The sequence below is a fragment of the Ascidiella aspersa genome, chromosome 9, assembly GCF_963924565.1.
Source record: "Ascidiella aspersa chromosome 9, kaAscAspe10.2, whole genome shotgun sequence".
NCBI classification, from domain to species: domain Eukaryota; kingdom Metazoa; phylum Chordata; class Ascidiacea; order Phlebobranchia; family Ascidiidae; genus Ascidiella; species Ascidiella aspersa.
In genome coordinates, this window is record NC_139455.1 from 22,769,333 (window position 1) to 22,786,715 (window position 17,383).

At 37.1% G+C, this 17,383-nt stretch overlaps 1 protein-coding gene across 1 annotated transcript; it reads right to left on the reverse strand.

Annotated features, from left to right (window-relative positions):
• Positions 1-1,926: 1,926 nt before the first annotated feature.
• Positions 1,927-17,078, reverse strand: LOC146133650 (annexin A13-like). Its single transcript, XM_083397217.1, has 7 exons — positions 16,616-17,078; positions 12,012-12,106; positions 11,099-11,245; positions 6,762-6,911; positions 5,022-5,198; positions 3,644-3,832; positions 1,927-2,249 (listed from the first exon to the last, which is right to left on the reverse strand). Exons 1-7 carry the CDS (start codon positions 16,707-16,709, stop codon positions 2,100-2,102), a joined length of 1,002 nt encoding a protein of 333 aa, XP_083253343.1. The 5' UTR covers positions 16,710-17,078; the 3' UTR covers positions 1,927-2,099.
• Positions 17,079-17,383: the final 305 nt, after the last annotated feature.

The window sequence follows — 17,383 nt, forward strand, 5'->3', positions numbered from 1 at the left end:
CACATGTGCGGACTCGGTAGTTTTAGGTGGTCTTACTCGAGGCCTTCGACTCCGCAGCCCTGCTTTGTATCACCTATATTTTTGCACGATGTAACAGTTTGTAACACTTATATGTAGCAACCATTTTTGTAACTATTTTTGCCTCCTGCCACCTCGTAGTTCTGTTTAAGAAAAGTATTTAAACTACACCAAACTTAATATTATTATTACTTTTTATTCGACAAGCCACTAACGATGCCGAAAACATTCATACACTAGAACTTATTCCAATGTATTACTACAATGAGTGCCATAAATTAATTCTCTTTGGTGCCACAACGACAAACGGTTCTATATGATTTGCCGCGGAAGTGACCTACATCGCTACCGCACCCTAGTTTGTATATATGTTAACCTGTATCACTTAGATTTTTCAATTTGTCATCTCAAACTTTTGCGCTGCGCGGTACCCTAGCTGTTTGTAGCTTTTATTGGAAAATCTTCAAATGTATTGCATTGAACGCATCTGACGCACAACTTGCAATATCGTGGGTGTCAAGCTGTACCCTGCTGCATGCACTTGGCCCACTTTTGTGCTTGCAATGTATGTGCCGTCAAACTATTTAATAAACGTCTTGCCTAGGGAAGTGAAGTCATACCTTATCATTAACAGTCAAATGTTTTTCTTCAAAAAATGTATTACAGCTTGACGCTTGTGTCGGTATATTAAAAGCGATAGACTAAAAAGACAATAGTTTCTAGCACTTGCGAAGGCTAGGAAACTCTCATACTACAATTGTATCTATTCCGTGCTGATTAACCTGCAGTTCAGTTCAATAAACGTCTTGCCGAAGAAAATAAAGTCATACGTTATCTTTAACAGCCCAATAATAGACATTTGATCAAATGATTTCTTAAAAAAAATCATTACAGCTTGTGGTATGCGTTTTTGACATAAATGACTTCACTAAAGTCTATTAATTACCTTTACTTGCCATTTTTTGCCGAAAATCGATATTTTTGAAGTAAAGTATCGCGGTCCGGTACCAAACATTGTCATTACTATGTTCAAACAAGTTATTAATTTGAGGTTATTGGGTTTTAGCGTAATTTTTAGTTAAGGGAAATTTAGTTAAGCCCACTTTTTAAGGTAGAGGTAACTAACTTAAGATCGCAAATAATGGCTGAAATATATTTGGTTCTGCGATACTACCCTAGTATCGGACGAGTACTGATGCAAAGGTATCGGCTCCGATCCGATATTATCGAACATCCCCAGTCGCGAGTTCGAATAGCTCCACACCAAGAGTAATTAAAGCCTTTTATGTTAATAAATTTCACTAAATAGGCTACCTTACACAAGCGTAACACATAGATTTACAAATCTTCGCTTTATGATGCCACTGCATTTTATTCAAGCTTATTACTGAATTTTTATATAATAGCTGATCCTACAAGCACTTGACATTTTAGGCCGATGACTGAAATTTTATACCAAAAATGTTGTGATTCGATACCGAATGACCTCATTACTATGCGCATAAAAGCAATATATAGGAAACCCGAACTCCACTAAGGCAAACGTAATTCTGGTAGTTATCAAGCAAACATTTACTTTTACGTCGATAGTTTAAATTTAGATCCAGTTATAGCCTACAACTTTCTGATAAATTTACCTTTTAGTAGAAATCGCTTCGTTGGATTGCAATCAAGGCAGAAATTGTCATATTAACTTTATATAGAATCGGCACTGATACCGCCCTAGTATCGGACGAGTACCGCTACTACCAATTGGTATCGGGTATCGGCTGTGGTTCGATATTATCGAACATACCTACTGATGCCCAACCTATATTGACAAACATGTTTTTTAGACCAAGGTATACTATTTGCCTCTTTCCCACTTAAGGGCACTAAGTCCAGTTTGCACAACAAAATCTTCGGATCTTAATAGTTTATTTTCCAAAGCGTTTGCAACGTATAACATCCTGGATAAAGATTCCGCGACGCGGTAGGTCTTTCATGAAAGACCGTTTATAAGCTTTTTCGTTTTTTTTTCTGCGCTTGCAGAAATTTCAAAGTCCTTCCAAAAGCAATCGTCACAAGTTGAGAAACAAATCTCAATAAATGTTCGTGTTTCCGTGCGCGTTTCCCCGCAAGATGGCAAGCAGGAGCTGCTTAAACTGACCACTGGTGTGACGTTTGATCTTCGAATCGAGGCTTTTGGAATGGCGCTTCTCAAATATTTGAATAATCTCTGCCAAATCGATCTGCAAAAACAACAAGAGAGATTAGAAATATTTTTGTCCCTTGGCCCTTCCGACCTTTTTGTTCAATGCAAACTATACATCAGACAGAAAACTTTTTTATTATATCTACACTTACCTGTCACAAATTGAATTCACCGCCAATTTAGCAACTTTTTTATTTTTACTAGAATAGACTCTAAAAATATTTTCACACGTCGCTTACTCTTATATGGACCCTTATCTCCAAGATGTAAGTTTGTTTGTTCATGGTTTTACACGAAAAAACGACGTTAACTGGATATTTTCATCGACCACAAAAGGATATTTAATGCTTTTTTGTTGGATTATTCAGGTGTCGTAACACAAATTGCATAGCCCAAAAATGGGGACAGCAATTTCCAAAATTACAAGTCTAATTCCCTTTGCAGAGAATTCCTTTCATGCAGACTACTGACTCTATTGAAATAAAACATACATTTTTAAACGAAAGGTTGCATATTCTAAACATCATTTTAACCAGAACAATGCGCTAACTATGAGAACGTTACAAAACGCTTTAAAAATACTCAGTCGTTTCTGCAATGCGTGTTTTTGCGTTTCGCTTAAATGAGGTTCTTATGTTAGGGCCTTCAAAATTCTCTAAGGCATGATCTGCAGTTAATGTAGCCCCACACGTTTTTTTTTGTTTATTTATTTCTTTTAGGCATACATATCAGAACATATATTTTATTTATTTATCTCATGCTTTTATTTACCAAAAACAAGAGGGCAAAAGGTTTAAAAAAAGAAAAAAGTATGATACAAAATATAGTAGTGGCGTAAGGTCACGTCCTATTGGTTCCTTGTGAAATACAAAAAATCAAAATGAAGTTAAAGAGGCAATAAGAATATCAAAGCCCATACAGAAGTAGTTATTATTTCAACTTTTCGAATATATCTGTACTCCTTTTCAACATAGTCGAAACGTTCAACATGTTAGTGTACCTACTTCTGCATGGGCTTTGATACTTCTACTAAGTTTTACCACCACCTCCAACCATTATGCTCCGAAGTTAAAGAGGATTGTGAAAAAGAGTTTTAGAGGTTAAAAGTAGATTATTTGTCGGTTCAAAAATACTCGCACAGCTAGCAATTCAGGTCAGACACAATTAACAGGCCTTAAAATATATTATATACATAGGCTCTTTCACCAACAAAGGCATCGTCAGTATATGTTATATCTTTTAAGATCTGTTTATTGTGTCTGACCTGAATTGATAGCTTTGCTAGAGTATTTTTGAACTGATACTGATCAGGAATTGAGGCCGACATTTATCTTGCAAGGGTCAAGGTGATTTGTATTATCACATATTTAGTGCAACGTTATATTATTTGTCGTTACTTTTCTTTGAGAAGAAATGATAAAAAAACCTTACCTCCGATCTGCTTACTACGATGCGTATCAGCGTGTCGTCGTCGGTAGCTATCCCGTCCAAGCTCTTGTGAAGTCGCTCGGCAAAGAAGCCGGCCACCGAGTTTGAACACTTGAAGGCGCTGCGGAGGGCCCAGGCGGCGTCGCCGTGAAACTCGTCGTCGATCAACGCCGTGATTGGCTCGCCTGTTAACTGCATGGAAAAAGTGCCTGTTACCAGACTTGGACAACTAGGTTTTTTTAACTTTTTTAAAATTAGATTGCAATTTAAACTTGAGAATTTAAGTGGTTGTCCAAATTAGATTAGAATTAGTCATATTTTGCTCTAATTTATTAAATTAGAAAACTAGAATTATCTAGTTGTCCAAGTCTGCCTGTTACAGCCAGGGCCGGCTAAGGTTTTCATAGACCTAGGTGTGTATGGTAGTCGGAGGCCTCTTGGACTTATATGTTCTCATTCTGTGTGTTGTTCCAACCACATTTACCATGAAATAACATTGCTTTATTCTCACTCACTGTACCTACCCGTCTGTAAGGTTACAAGTTTATTTCCCAGAAGAAGATTGTCCATATAGGTAATCGAAACGTCGGCGGTGGATAAATATTTGTCAGACGAACCCCTTTATAATTAATTGCTTTATTCATTTATTAAAGAGATCCAATTCACATGTTTTCTAGCTTTAGATAAAGCAAAGCTTGTCTTCGCACGGTAGCTTTACGTTGTGAATTGACAAACACAATATTTTGTTCGCAAAATAAACATAATCGATATTTTACTTTGAAACGATTTGTTACCACCGGTGATATCTCTAGATTAGCTTGACAGATTTTTAGATAGATAACGTCGGTTAGTCGTAGTGAGTTGTTGTGGTGGGTTTAATTTTTGATGGGCCTGGGGCTGCAGCTTAATACCCCTCAGCCCCCGCCTTAATCTGACCCTGGCTACAGCTGGTGGTTGGTTTCTTTAATTTAAGTCCAGGGCTGCGGAGTCTATTGAAAACAACCGGAGTCCAACTCTGGCCAAAAAGTTTTTCGTTTCTATGGACTGTCAACTGGATGGGGGAAAGGTTGTGTTCATAAAAGGGGGCATTTACGTTAAAGATGTTCAAGAATCGATATGGGCTATTTTAAAGAAATTTTTTTTATGTGATTTTAAAATTAAATATAAAATAAATTTTAAATAGTACGAAAATAATATTTTTAAATAACGAGTTATAAGGGAACAACCTGGCAGTGCGATTCGTTTTTGATACAAAGTGGGGAAATTCGAATATAGATAGATGACTTTTTAACTATGCAGCTGGCCGTGCGCAATTCTTTACATTTTGATGTAAAAACAATCGCATTTTAGTGCAGAGTTGCAAATGTTCGATCGTACTCACGCCTTCGTACGCCTCGAAAGTGGCTCTGATCTGCCTAAAGTTTTCCGAACAGCAGAATCCGATGAGATCATATCTGGGAGTGTCTGTGCCCCTAAACTGGGTGAACGTCGTGTGGATTTCATCAGCCGTTACTCGCGCTTTGTCCATGTCGATTGAGTGACCGGATTTCCGTTTTGTCTGTAAGAATATAAATTATAAATATTGATTGTTCGAAAAATAAATTATTTCTTTACTTAATGTATGCTTGGTGGCTCTTTCGGTTTGTAAGTGGTCGCGTTTTCCCACGGGTATGAGTTCGAATCTCTCTTCAAATTCAAGCTTGTTCAAACCCCAGTCTGCATGAAGGCGCTCGCGAATTACCACGACCGCGAGTTCAAATCTCTCGACATACGTTTATTTTATAGCTCAGTTGGTAAATAAGTGTTTTTTCTACGGACAAGAATCGGTACCTCATCTAGTTTTTTTTAGCTAACTAGGTAGAGAATAATTGAGCTATCCTAAGGTCATGAAAGAAATTTTATCCAAGTGCTATATAGCTCAGCCGGTCGGTAGAGCTCAGTTTGCGTAAGTTTGCATCTGCTTGGCAACTCAAGTAGGTAGAGCAGTATAGTTGCGCATTCCCACGGGCGCGAGTTCGAATCTCAACCAAACTTGGCCCCTTATTTAAACGTAAAACGCAGAAAAGTTTAACCCACAATTTTTTATGTTACTATGTCGGCGGCCGAATGATGTAACAACGTGAATATAAAACAAGATAAATTTAGCATATTTAACAATTTTGCCGAACACTAAATTTCACTAAATTTCCGTCTGGCCTTTTTGTGAACCGAATAGTGCAAATAATTTAGTCATCTCCTTGAGTCAATGCTAACCTGTTGGCAGCAAGTATAGTTGGAAAATGGAAAATTTTCAACACATAGCAATAAGCAAGATCTCAAACATATTTTAACCGCAATTTCGTGACCAGAAAGCACAAAAGAACGCCACTAATGTCTTCCATCCTTTAGCTCAAATATCGCGCATAACAATACATCTGCAGTAAATTTAACCCGTTCAGCACAATAAGACACGCAAAATTTGACTTTTTGTTTTATAAATATTTAATTTAGAATCTACTGAAAGGTATATTTTCGTCAAGGATATAGTTCCATTAAAACGACGCAAGACTTGCGAATGGGGTCGGGTAATGGTCCTAGCGGTTCCATTATGGCGGCCGTTGTGGAAATATTGCACCATAAAGGCGATAAGTTGTGGCCTTAACGACATCAAGGAGCTTCGCGTTTCTCCCAAATGCTGAATTATTAATCGCGACGGGCCTTTGTTACTTCATAACACCTAGAACATGTCGATTGAGTCGACCAGGTCTTTACTTACACCCGAGACGCAAACGAAAGCAACGCTTTACGACTTGAAAACCACTCAAGTCATAAAAGCAATAATTGCGGCGACCAAGGGAATTTGCAAAATAGCTGACAGGCCTTTAATTAAGTCACAAAAATCGTACTGAAACGTTTGTTGTGGTTTTGTAGCGAAATGACTCCGGTTCAGGGAAATGCTTCGGTCAAATACATGTTTTCGCGGTGTAATGATTAAATCTCTAAGTTGTTTTCGATTTTGCGATAATTGCTCCTCAATTTGAGAGCTGTAAGTTTGGCCCGCTAAAGTTTCCAAGTTTACAGCATTGTTAATAAGTTATGGGATTTGAAAATTGTTTTACGGTGGGAATGCTAGCTCTCTCACCCTGCAAAGCGGGAAGACAATCTTGCGGAAATCTCCGCTGGTGTCATCCGCAACATCATCCTCCAACTCGACCCCGAACCTCCGGTGGTACTCCTTCTTGATGAGGATCATCTCCTCTGGAGTGCGCGTCAGAAGGATCTCCACCAGACTCTGGGGAAAGGAGGAGGGGTTAAATTGGAAAACGGGTTAAAAGAGCGGTTAATGGAGGGTAGAAATAAGGAGTTAAAAGAGGGTGGAAACGCATGGTGAAAATAAGGGGTATTGGAGGGGTTGAAGGGTTGAAGGGTTAAAATGGGAAATGCACGATATCAAGAGGCCCTTCGGGTTAACGTTCAATTGGCCGCGATGCAGCCTGCGATGTAATTCAAGCCGATGTTTGGTTTGTTTTGCTGCAAACTCCGGGAATTAGGATAAGGAATGTCCGATAATATCGGATCGCAGCTGATACACAGTACTCGTCCGATACTAGGTTGATATCGGTGCCGATTCGATGCCAAATTGATTTGTGTATGTTTAGCCTTGGTGTGCGGTTTTACTTGGTGTTTTCTGTCTTAAAAATAAACTTTTTGAAAATAGTAAAAAACAATCGAAGCTACCTACAGCCTTGTGACGCTAAAGGAAATTTTGGCTTAACATCCCGAAAATATTACATTTGCACATTTTGATTTTATCATTTTGGGTATTTCGTCATAGTAATGACGTCATACGGTATCTGATCAGACAACCGTATTTTTTGCCCAAGAAGTTGCATCCTTTTGTCAGAAATGAAATAGTTGTCGAATTATAGTTTTTTCCGGAATAATGACTTTATAGTTTGAAAGTGCCATTAAAATAAAATATGTTTACCAATCAAATCAAGCTGTTGGATTCCCATAATACCATTTTTTGCTTAAAAGAACATTGTTATGCGTCTGACTCTAAAAAGAGACTGATACCGAAAAGGGAAGTACAATTGATTGTTTAACATTTTATTCAACGACAACCGCCGCGCAAGACAAGAGGCACTAATCAAGTTGCTTGAGCAGCAGTTGGTTCCTTGTTTACCGACCTAAGGCCCCAGACAGTACTTATTTATTAATGACCCCTAACAATTTATATTAGTGCCGTTCGCTTTAGGAGTTGGAATTCATTTCCGAATTGTTAGGTCGGCCTCCTAAAATAGCAGCAGCATCCAGGAGAATTGAGCTGTCTGGAGACCGCAAATTAGTTTAGATTCGACTTGTTTCTTCAATTTACGCACGAATTGCTTTCAAACGGCGTAAACACATGCTACGGGGCTCTTGGCTGCAACAAACAAGTTCCATGTTTGTTCTAAAGCAGGGGTTCTTAAACGTTTTTTACCGCGGAACCCTAAAATTTTTTTTTTGCTTTGCACGGACCCCGGTAGGCGAGAAATGCTCCAAAATGATGTCATAATATGACGTCACAATTCAAATAGACTTCATAACTCTGTTTATTTCGGTCCGAAAAATGTGAAAGTTTAATGGAGTATAACTATACATTCAGTGCAAAACCGTTTAATTTTTAATTAAAGTGTTTTCTTTGAAAAAATAATTGCTTCCTAAGTATACACTAGTTCTTTAATTATGCCTTCATGGACCCCCTAAAACTAGATCACGGACCCCCAAGGGGTCCATGGACCCCAGTTTAAGAACCCCTGTTCTAAAGGATGTTTTCGTTTACAAAGACAACTAACTGTTTGTTTTAGAAATTCCTTTTTTTCTTTCAAAGTAAAGGTTTATTTTATTAATCACTTGATTTTTTGTTGGCAAATTTCATAATTGTTTTGACAAATGCATACATTCTTTAGGATTTTTTTTAATTCAGAAAAATATAGCTTTGTTATTATTAGGCCTACTTCCTATATGACGTGAACTCGACGGCCAGAGTAAAGCTCGACGAGTAATTGCGATACTCGAACTCAGAAGTCGAGTTATAGTTAGATAAAACGTTCTAAAAGTAGACGTTAAAGCACGTGTATATGTGTGTCTATTCAGTGCTTCTCAAACTCTTTTACTTGCGGCACACTAAAAAATCTCATATATTTCTCGTCATACGTTTAACAGAACAACAACGGAGTCATTTTATAATCGCCCTTAACACGCGACAAAGTATACGTAAAGGTCTCAGAATTATTACTTTGTAATGTATAGTGCGTATTCAAGTCTAAAATGCTTGCGTGTATGCCTATTGGTAATACATTAAACGTCTTGTCCAAAATTAGAAAAAAAAATTGCGACACACTTGACAATCTCCCGAGGCACACAGTTTGGAAATCACTGGTCCATATGTTGTACCTTGTTGCTATTATGTGTGTGTGCAACCAACGAGAAATTTGAAATTTTTGACGTTTATGAGATTTTGAACGAATATTAATAATTTATCCCTGAATAATTGGCGGTCGAGCCATATATCATTTTGAAGAGTAGAATCGTAGCTATCACCATAAAGTCACGTAGGGCACATTTTGATTTTAAGGCGAAATATAACTTATAGTATTATTCATACGAATATTAATATTTTAATTTTTTTCAAAAAAGTCTGATTGTTGGCCAAGTTAGGCTGCTTTGAGTAATGTTTAAAAATTTCTGATCAATGTCTTGTTTACTTCCAGAGATATTACGCGACGAATTTCGAGCTGCTCATTTCCCTTTGGTGCGTGTAAACACGCTTGCGTTTCAATCAGGTGTCGCGTCTTGCGTGTACTCTTGTGTAAGATTAGGCCAACGAACACAAACAATACAGAAGATATTCATTGTCACTGGTCCTCATCCAGGGGAATACCCAGTCGCCTGATGCAAATCACGTGACACGTCGCACCTCAGAAGTGACGTATGCGCTCAATTAAACTGACAAGAAGGTCGCAAGAATGGCAGAGGAAATCGTTAGAGGGGGTGAGGGACTCAAACCCGACCTGAGCATCGCACTTTGCTATAATGACGTCACTTATATTTGATAAATTTGACAGTTTTCGACAACTGATTATTTTGCAAACAGTTTAGCTTTAACAATATGACTTTGTGTTGGTTACGAAAGTTCATTAAGATTTGATAAAAAGAGGCTTACGACCTAACGAAGACCATTCATATTGTAATTCTGTTGTAAAAAAGTCCCAGTCAAGTCATTTTAAAAATAGCTCTAGTCCAAGTCAAGTCATTTGCCCAAAAGACTTAGGTCAAGTGAAGTCACTTAAGGACAGAGACTCAAGTGCACTTTATTCAATTCTTTGTCATTCCAACACTGTATTGCAAGTCTGACATCGGGTTAATTAAAGTACTTTTAACCCCGATTGCCAATTTCGATATAGTCCTAAACCCAGACGGGTCCCAGAAATTGAAGTTTAAAATTCCTAATATGAAAAAAATTTAAACCCACTATACTAAAAATGCCTACTTTACAATGTCGTGCGCACCGTTGAAATTTTCATCGAATTCCGATAGACTCTTTGCGTATCGTTACACGTACATTACGGGAGAACGCAGAGGCAAAGAAAACCCGCAATTCCCCGGTGAAATTCAAGTACGACAAAAAAACCATAGCATTTTCTTGCTGAATTCGTTCCCGGGACAGGGCGGGCACCTGCGTGGGCCTTGATTAAAATTCCAATCTCCCAAAGGGGTAGAGGGAGCGGGGAATTGTGGCGAAAAGCCTTCGACCTTCGAGTAGGACACATCGCAATTGTTGGAAGACGCAAGCGAGTTTTCAATTACTCGTCGCAATTCCACCTGCACCCAAAAGGTTTTATCGAACTCGCATCAATTATTCATCGATCCAGCAGAGCCAATGTCAGTCGAACATTGCTCTATCAAAACGTCGTCGTCGTCGTCGTCGAAATTTCGGCCTACATCTGAGACCCAACTGTACTGTCGAGGATTGTTACGCCCGCACTGCGACGGATCATTAAAATAGTGTCGGTTTAGTCGGCGCTTTGTTGATTTCAAAATTAGTTTTATTAATCCTTAACTCGTTGAAACTGTTGTGTCAAACTTGGAAATCCGTTTGTGTTGCGAAATTTTTAAACTTTTTCGTAAAAATGACATAAATTGTGTGCATTTTTCAAATACAGTCAAAGCAAAAGACGACGTTTTTACTTTTGTATAACGGTTGAAGGTTGTAGTAGGGCGTAAAGAATATCAAAGCCCATACAGAAGTAGGTAGCATTTTGAACGTATTGAACAACCCTTTATTCATTTTCAACATCTAAATAAATAGTTATTCGAAACATTTAAAATGATACCTATACTTCTCTAAGGGCTTTGCTTCCTATTACGTAATACGTTTATTGGTTACTCGAAAGAGTCCCAGTAAAGCACACTCCAGCTAAAAACATGACTTACTTTTTCATCAGTGCCGAGCCCTTTCATGGAAGCCTTGAGGCAAATTGCGTCAAACTCTGTCGGTGTGAGGAAGAGAGATTGCAGAAGCTGCTTGAAGTCGAACGAAAGGCGGATTCGAAGCTCCGATTTAAATTCTTTTACGAGGTCCTTTGAAGATAAAAAATATTTTTAGGTTGAAAAGTGATTTGTCGACCTGCTTGGTAAGAAAATGTCAAGGGCTACTCAGACGCCTGGTAATGATATCTATTTCCCTTGACTTGGTGTGAAAATACTTGGGCAGCTGACAACTCTCATTATGATGGAGAATTAAAATTGCAAATTAGCTTGCCAGAAAAGCGTCACACACTTGCTCTAAATCAGGGATTCTTAAACTTGGGTCCATAGACCCCTTCGAAGTCCGTGAACTAGTTTTAGGTGGTCCATGAAGGCCTAACGAAAATAGTAGTATATATATTTGAAAAGTAATCAATTTTTAAAATAACTATATTTAAAATTTAAACGGTTTTACACTGAATGTAGACTCCATTACACTTTCACATTTTTTGGATCGAAATCGGCAGATTTCCAAAGTTTATTTGTATTGTGATGTTAATTCATGACGTCATGTTTTAAAATTTCTTGCCTCCTGTGGTCCACGAAAAGCAAAAAAAATTAGGGGTCCGCGATAAAAAAAGTTTAAGAACTCCTCCTCTAAGTAGATTGATTTTTTTCAGTCGGTAAACATGCATCTCGTGGTAAAAAAATAAAACTACAATAAAGGCAGAATATGAATTGAAGCTAGCATTCATATCGAATCTTTTGTAAACTAAGCCCTTATCAGGCCTTAACATAAACTCCAACGTAGAATCTTTTGCGATGCTGTTTAAGAAGCGGGGCGTCCAACAACTTTATGTAAAGCTAAAGTAACCAGCACCTTGTGGTAAAACTTAAGGAAGTCGCTTTTTATGAGTTGACGCTGTCGGTTGCTGCAGGAAGATACGACGTCTACAATGGTGCTCTCATCTGTGCCTGCACGTACAAGTTTCATAGGTTAATCGAGTGATATTCAACCGTGTGCTGTTCCGTAAAAGATCATTAGGTGTTTCGCAAAAAATATAAATTTGGCTATAATGTTTTATTAAACACCAGTAAAGTATTCATTCACCAGTTTAAATGTTTCGTCGTGATTTGGAAAGTTAATTCTTGTGCAATAACAAGGCTCGTTGTGTATTAATAGGATATTGTAATTTTGTTCGCTTGCTTGTACAATAATACAGCCCGAATATCATGTTTGGGACAGATATCACACAAGAAAAAGTGAAAACGACAAAATTCTTGGTGTGCTGCCTCTATAAATGCATTGACATAAAATTTTGTTTGGTATTCCGCAAAATTATTTTGTCGCATGAAGTGTTCCCTGGTTTAAAAAACACTTCTAAATAAGCTTTATCCGCAACACATCTAAAAACGACCATGTCATTTACTGCTTGTAAAAGAGTTACTTGCTATATTCTCACGTTTTGTTCTATGCTAAATAATTATAACGAATTAAAATTTTGACCAAACTTAGCACCTGCTTTAAAACAAAAGACTTGAACTTGGGTAGGCTATACGGTGCAGTTTTCCGGGGGTACGTTATTTATAAGTTAATATCAAAGCTGAGGTTTTTTACCACTTTTACCAGACCTTTTTTGTAATGTTCGAGGACTGGGTCGAGTATTTATACATTTATTTGGTGGATCCATTTCATTGCCGAAAAATACACAGCATTTGTGCAGCCGAGATTGAAACGTTGAAAAATAGGCTCACCTAATGAAAACGAGCTGCTGTAAGGCTTAATTATTCACGCTTTTGGTTGTTTGCCGCTGATGCATTTACACGAAAACCAATAAAAATCAGAGTCTGACACGTTCAACAACGAACTTAATTACTTCACCATCTTCAAAGATACGATTAAAATCTAACTACTTTATTTCCCAAATAGTAGATTTATTTTTTTGTAGGTAGTTCGTGCTAAATTATTTGTTTAAAAAGAAATCGACGGATTATTTTCCCGGCTTAAAATGTACGATTTAAATTTGATTTAATAGATTTGTTTTTTGTAGTACTCAACGCGAAATAGGCAGTTATTAATAAACTATTGATTTAAAAGGCATATAAGTAGGAATGTATGCCTTTAAATATAACGACAATGTGGGAAGTAAACTGTAACCAATGCAAGACAAACCGAACAAGTAGAGATAGGAAAAAACATCAAAAAACAGTAGGAAAAAACATCTACAGTACTTTCCCTGTTGACAGTTTCGATAAAATTCAAACAGCAGTCAGTCTGAGTCAGCGCCTGGCAAGCTCGTATTGATTTGACACAACCTTGTTACCCCTCCTCCCCTCCCCACACCTTCCCCATCGATAGATATTCGATTTTATAGGATGACAAAAAGTAACAACATGTCGCTAGAAGCTCAATTATCTCCGGTCTCTAGGGACAGAGTACCAACGCTAGTTTGGCGCTTTTCGTAGAAAGCAACATCAGGTTAAATCCACTTTATTCGAATTTCGGCTACATGTGATTTTCTGCCAACCTTATTCCAATAATCAGAATTGTTTTTCGAACAACAAAATCTGCCTGAATCCGAATGGTGAAAAACACACCTTTCTGGTTGCACATCAAAGATAAAGATTAAACATACGATAAATAAGATACTTATGATGCTTTATGGAGCGAAATATATTTATCACACACCATCCAAACAATCTGATTTTTAGTTTACTAAACCCTGTACTTAGTTTAATCTTTAACCTAATTCCTAGGACCTAGGTGTTGATAATTTTTGCTTTTTATAGATGTTATAATCGCTCAGTTTGCTTTCGGCATACACAGAAAGCTTCGAAGTCTATCTTTAATGGGTAATAATGGCCATCAATGACTCAGATTAATGCGTATGCATTTCTGTCGTTGTTAAAAATTGATTATACGCCAAAATAGAGTTCTATTCGGCTTGGAGTGTTGTAAACTTGTCATTCATTCTGAAAAGAGCTGCTTCGTTCTAGAATAATGTTGATATTACAAGCAAACACTGTGCTCTAAAATATCCTTGTTCAAAAATTTAGTTTAATTTTTATTAAAGAAACTGTTTTGGGTATAGGATGCGCATCAGTAATGTTAGGACTTAAGTCAATACTTAAGTCACTGTTTTTAAATTAATTGACTTAAGTCTTTTGGGCAAAATGAATTGACTTGACCTGAATCTCTGGAAAAATGATCTTTGGACAAATGATTTGGGTTAATATGTGTGTTTCATTAGGTATTTTTTTTAAATGGGGTTATTTATCTCATTTTTTGCATATTAGGCAATTTGCTTGCTATGTGTTGCGTTTCTGTAATTTTTTACTTGAATTATTGCTCGTGATCGGACTAGTTTACCAATTTTAATAGTTTAATGTTTGATTTTTTGCGACAAGGACTTGACTCGAAGTTGAATTACTTTAATGTGAATTGACTAGGACATGACTTGGACACCTAATGACTGTGACAGTGACTGACTTGACTAAATATATATTCAAACGACCTAACTTGGACTTTAAGTTAATTTACAGATGAATTTTACAGATGACTGGAATTTGCGCCATTTAAAAAAAACTTGTTTATAACAAAAAAAGTATAAAAATTTAATATGAATCCGAAAGGCCAAACCTTGTGAGATATCATTTCTAAAAATCACCGCTTTTTAATGAGTATACTTGTTTGTTGATGGTAACCCGAGCAAACATTAAGGTCCACTGTCCCGTGTTATGTTTTGCAAACCCGAATTCGATTTGTTTGCAATCAACTTTACGTTGGTGTGAAGTTGTTCAGTTTAGCAAGGGGTGTAGATGTGGGACCTTGTTTGTTGATGAAATAATAATAACATTATTATTTTGTTGTTAATATCGGGATCTAAGCCTGGTGACATTTTCGTAGTGTTTGCAGAATCTTAGCAGAACCGACGATGCTATTTGTATAACTATATAGTATTATGCTCTTGTTGAATGAAGTTGTTTTGGATCTTTTTTACAACCTTTGTGGTATTGCTTGGATCGTAAACCTTGTTTATGTGACATTCCAGGAAAAGCGCATCAACAAATAAGGTTCCTAGACTAATCAGAGGCAATCAAATGCTTTTAACACCGAATTTTGTACCCCGGGTCGTACATATAATCCTGGTTGGTTGTTTAGCTTAAAGATCAACGCCCATGTTCTTTGCGTAGGACGTGTCGTACGTGACTATGTGGGACTGGGGATTTTTAAGAACGTCTCACCTCAATGTACGGCAGACTGCACCGTTCCGTTCAACTGCACAATTACTTAGAACACGGTTGTTTAACGTTTGATAGAGTGTTTGACATTAAGGCTTTTTCGGCAAGGCAGTATGAAGAGAAAATTTTTATTTCGAAGTTTTATTTTTTTACCGAGAATTTTTCCTTATTTTGCTACAAACACTTTTTCATATTTTCGGACATTTTTTATCACCTATGCTTTAGGGCAGTGGTCTCCAACCTTTTTGATAAACGACCCCAATTTTAATAAAATAAAATGAGATTTTCAGATATAAATAAAAATACGCAAATAATACTGATTTTGCGTAAATTATGCATAATTCCAGAAAGCAGTGGCTACGCATGGGCACCAAAATCAATAATAAGCCTAATTGTCATATCAGAAATTATGTCTCAATAAAACAATTTCAGAAAGTTCGATATTCGCTGGGCTAAATCAAACAAATCTATTTTTTTGTTAAATGTCACCTTAGCTGATTTAGCGGCTTTTACGAGCTAAAAAAAAGCAATTTGTTGGAGACCACTGCTTTAGGGAACCTGTAATTCTATACAGTTTTTCAACGAAGGAAAAAAATAAAATTTAACGTTAGGTGTATTTCACATAAAATATGGGGTATAGTTGAATACGCAAGATTACGACAACATTGCCTGGCATATCTCAGAAATCCCGCATATGACTTTTGCTGACGCGGTACCGTCTGCGCCAATAGAGTTCTGCTTCGCCCGCAAAATTGGGTAGACTTAGTGTGTTGGCTTCTGGCACAGTATGTACCTAACAAATTACTTTTTGCAAATCATGGGCTCACGAAATTGCTCATAGCACAACATTGGCCTACAGTATGGGTTTGTTTTCGTAGAAATGGGCCCAGCAAATTGGGTTAAAAAAAAAAAAGTAAAAACATGAACGAAATTACTTGTACCATAACACGTATAAATTACTTGTAGCCCAACATGGGCTTACGAAATTGCTTCTGATACAACGTGCGTACTCAAAATTCCTTCATAGCAAACTATATTATAGGCTTACGAAATTGCTTCTGGTAGAACGTTCGTTTTTATAAAATTTTCCAGCAAACTATCGTATGAACTTACAAAATTTCTTGTGGTACAACGTGCGTTCTCAAAATTTTATTCTAAACCATCGTCGACCTATAAGCCTACTAACTTGCTTTCTGTAAAACACGAGGCCACGAAATTGATTTCAGAACAATTTGGACTCACCAATTCCATCCACGGCTTTCCAAAGCAGCTTGGCCGATTCGGTGGCATCAAAGTTTTCCGCATCGACAATCGTTCCTTTCTTAGCAAGGGCCATCTTAAACCGAACCTGTAGCACCCGAGTTGCTCAGTTGCACAAAATTAGCTTTAACCATCCGACAGGCTAAAAATAACTCAAGACTTTTAATGGAAACCTCACAAGTGAAACTGTAGTTTGCATTAGCTTCGACGAAATAATTCTGTATACATTTTTATGAAGTTTTAAACTGAACGCCAATTTTACATACATCACTATAGTTTTTTGGTTGAAATATTTATGTGTTTTCTCGCCCTAATAATAACAAACTAGATAAAATTCGACACAAAATATTGCATCCTATCCGTGATCGCCAATCTTTCAAATTTTTACAGTTCAAACTACGATACAGTAATGTATATGTTTCTCCATTTGTTAAGCTACTTTTTTAAAGCTTGTTGTATTCAACATTGAAACCTAACTGCCAACAGTAGTGATTTTCTTAACGCAATTTATTTTACTAGACGTCTTAAACAATGCTACACACTTATAACTAGTTAACCTATACGGTAATGCGTCCAATCGTAAGCTGTCTTTTCTAAAGCTCTCTTTGCTCATGCAAAAACGCTTAGCTAAAAACTAAAAATATAGTTTTTGCAGCACTTCGAACCAAAACGCTCGCATACCATTCGTTTTTCAGCCGAGACCAGTGATGTTACTGACATAAACGTGTGCCTTTTCTCAACGTGGGCTGT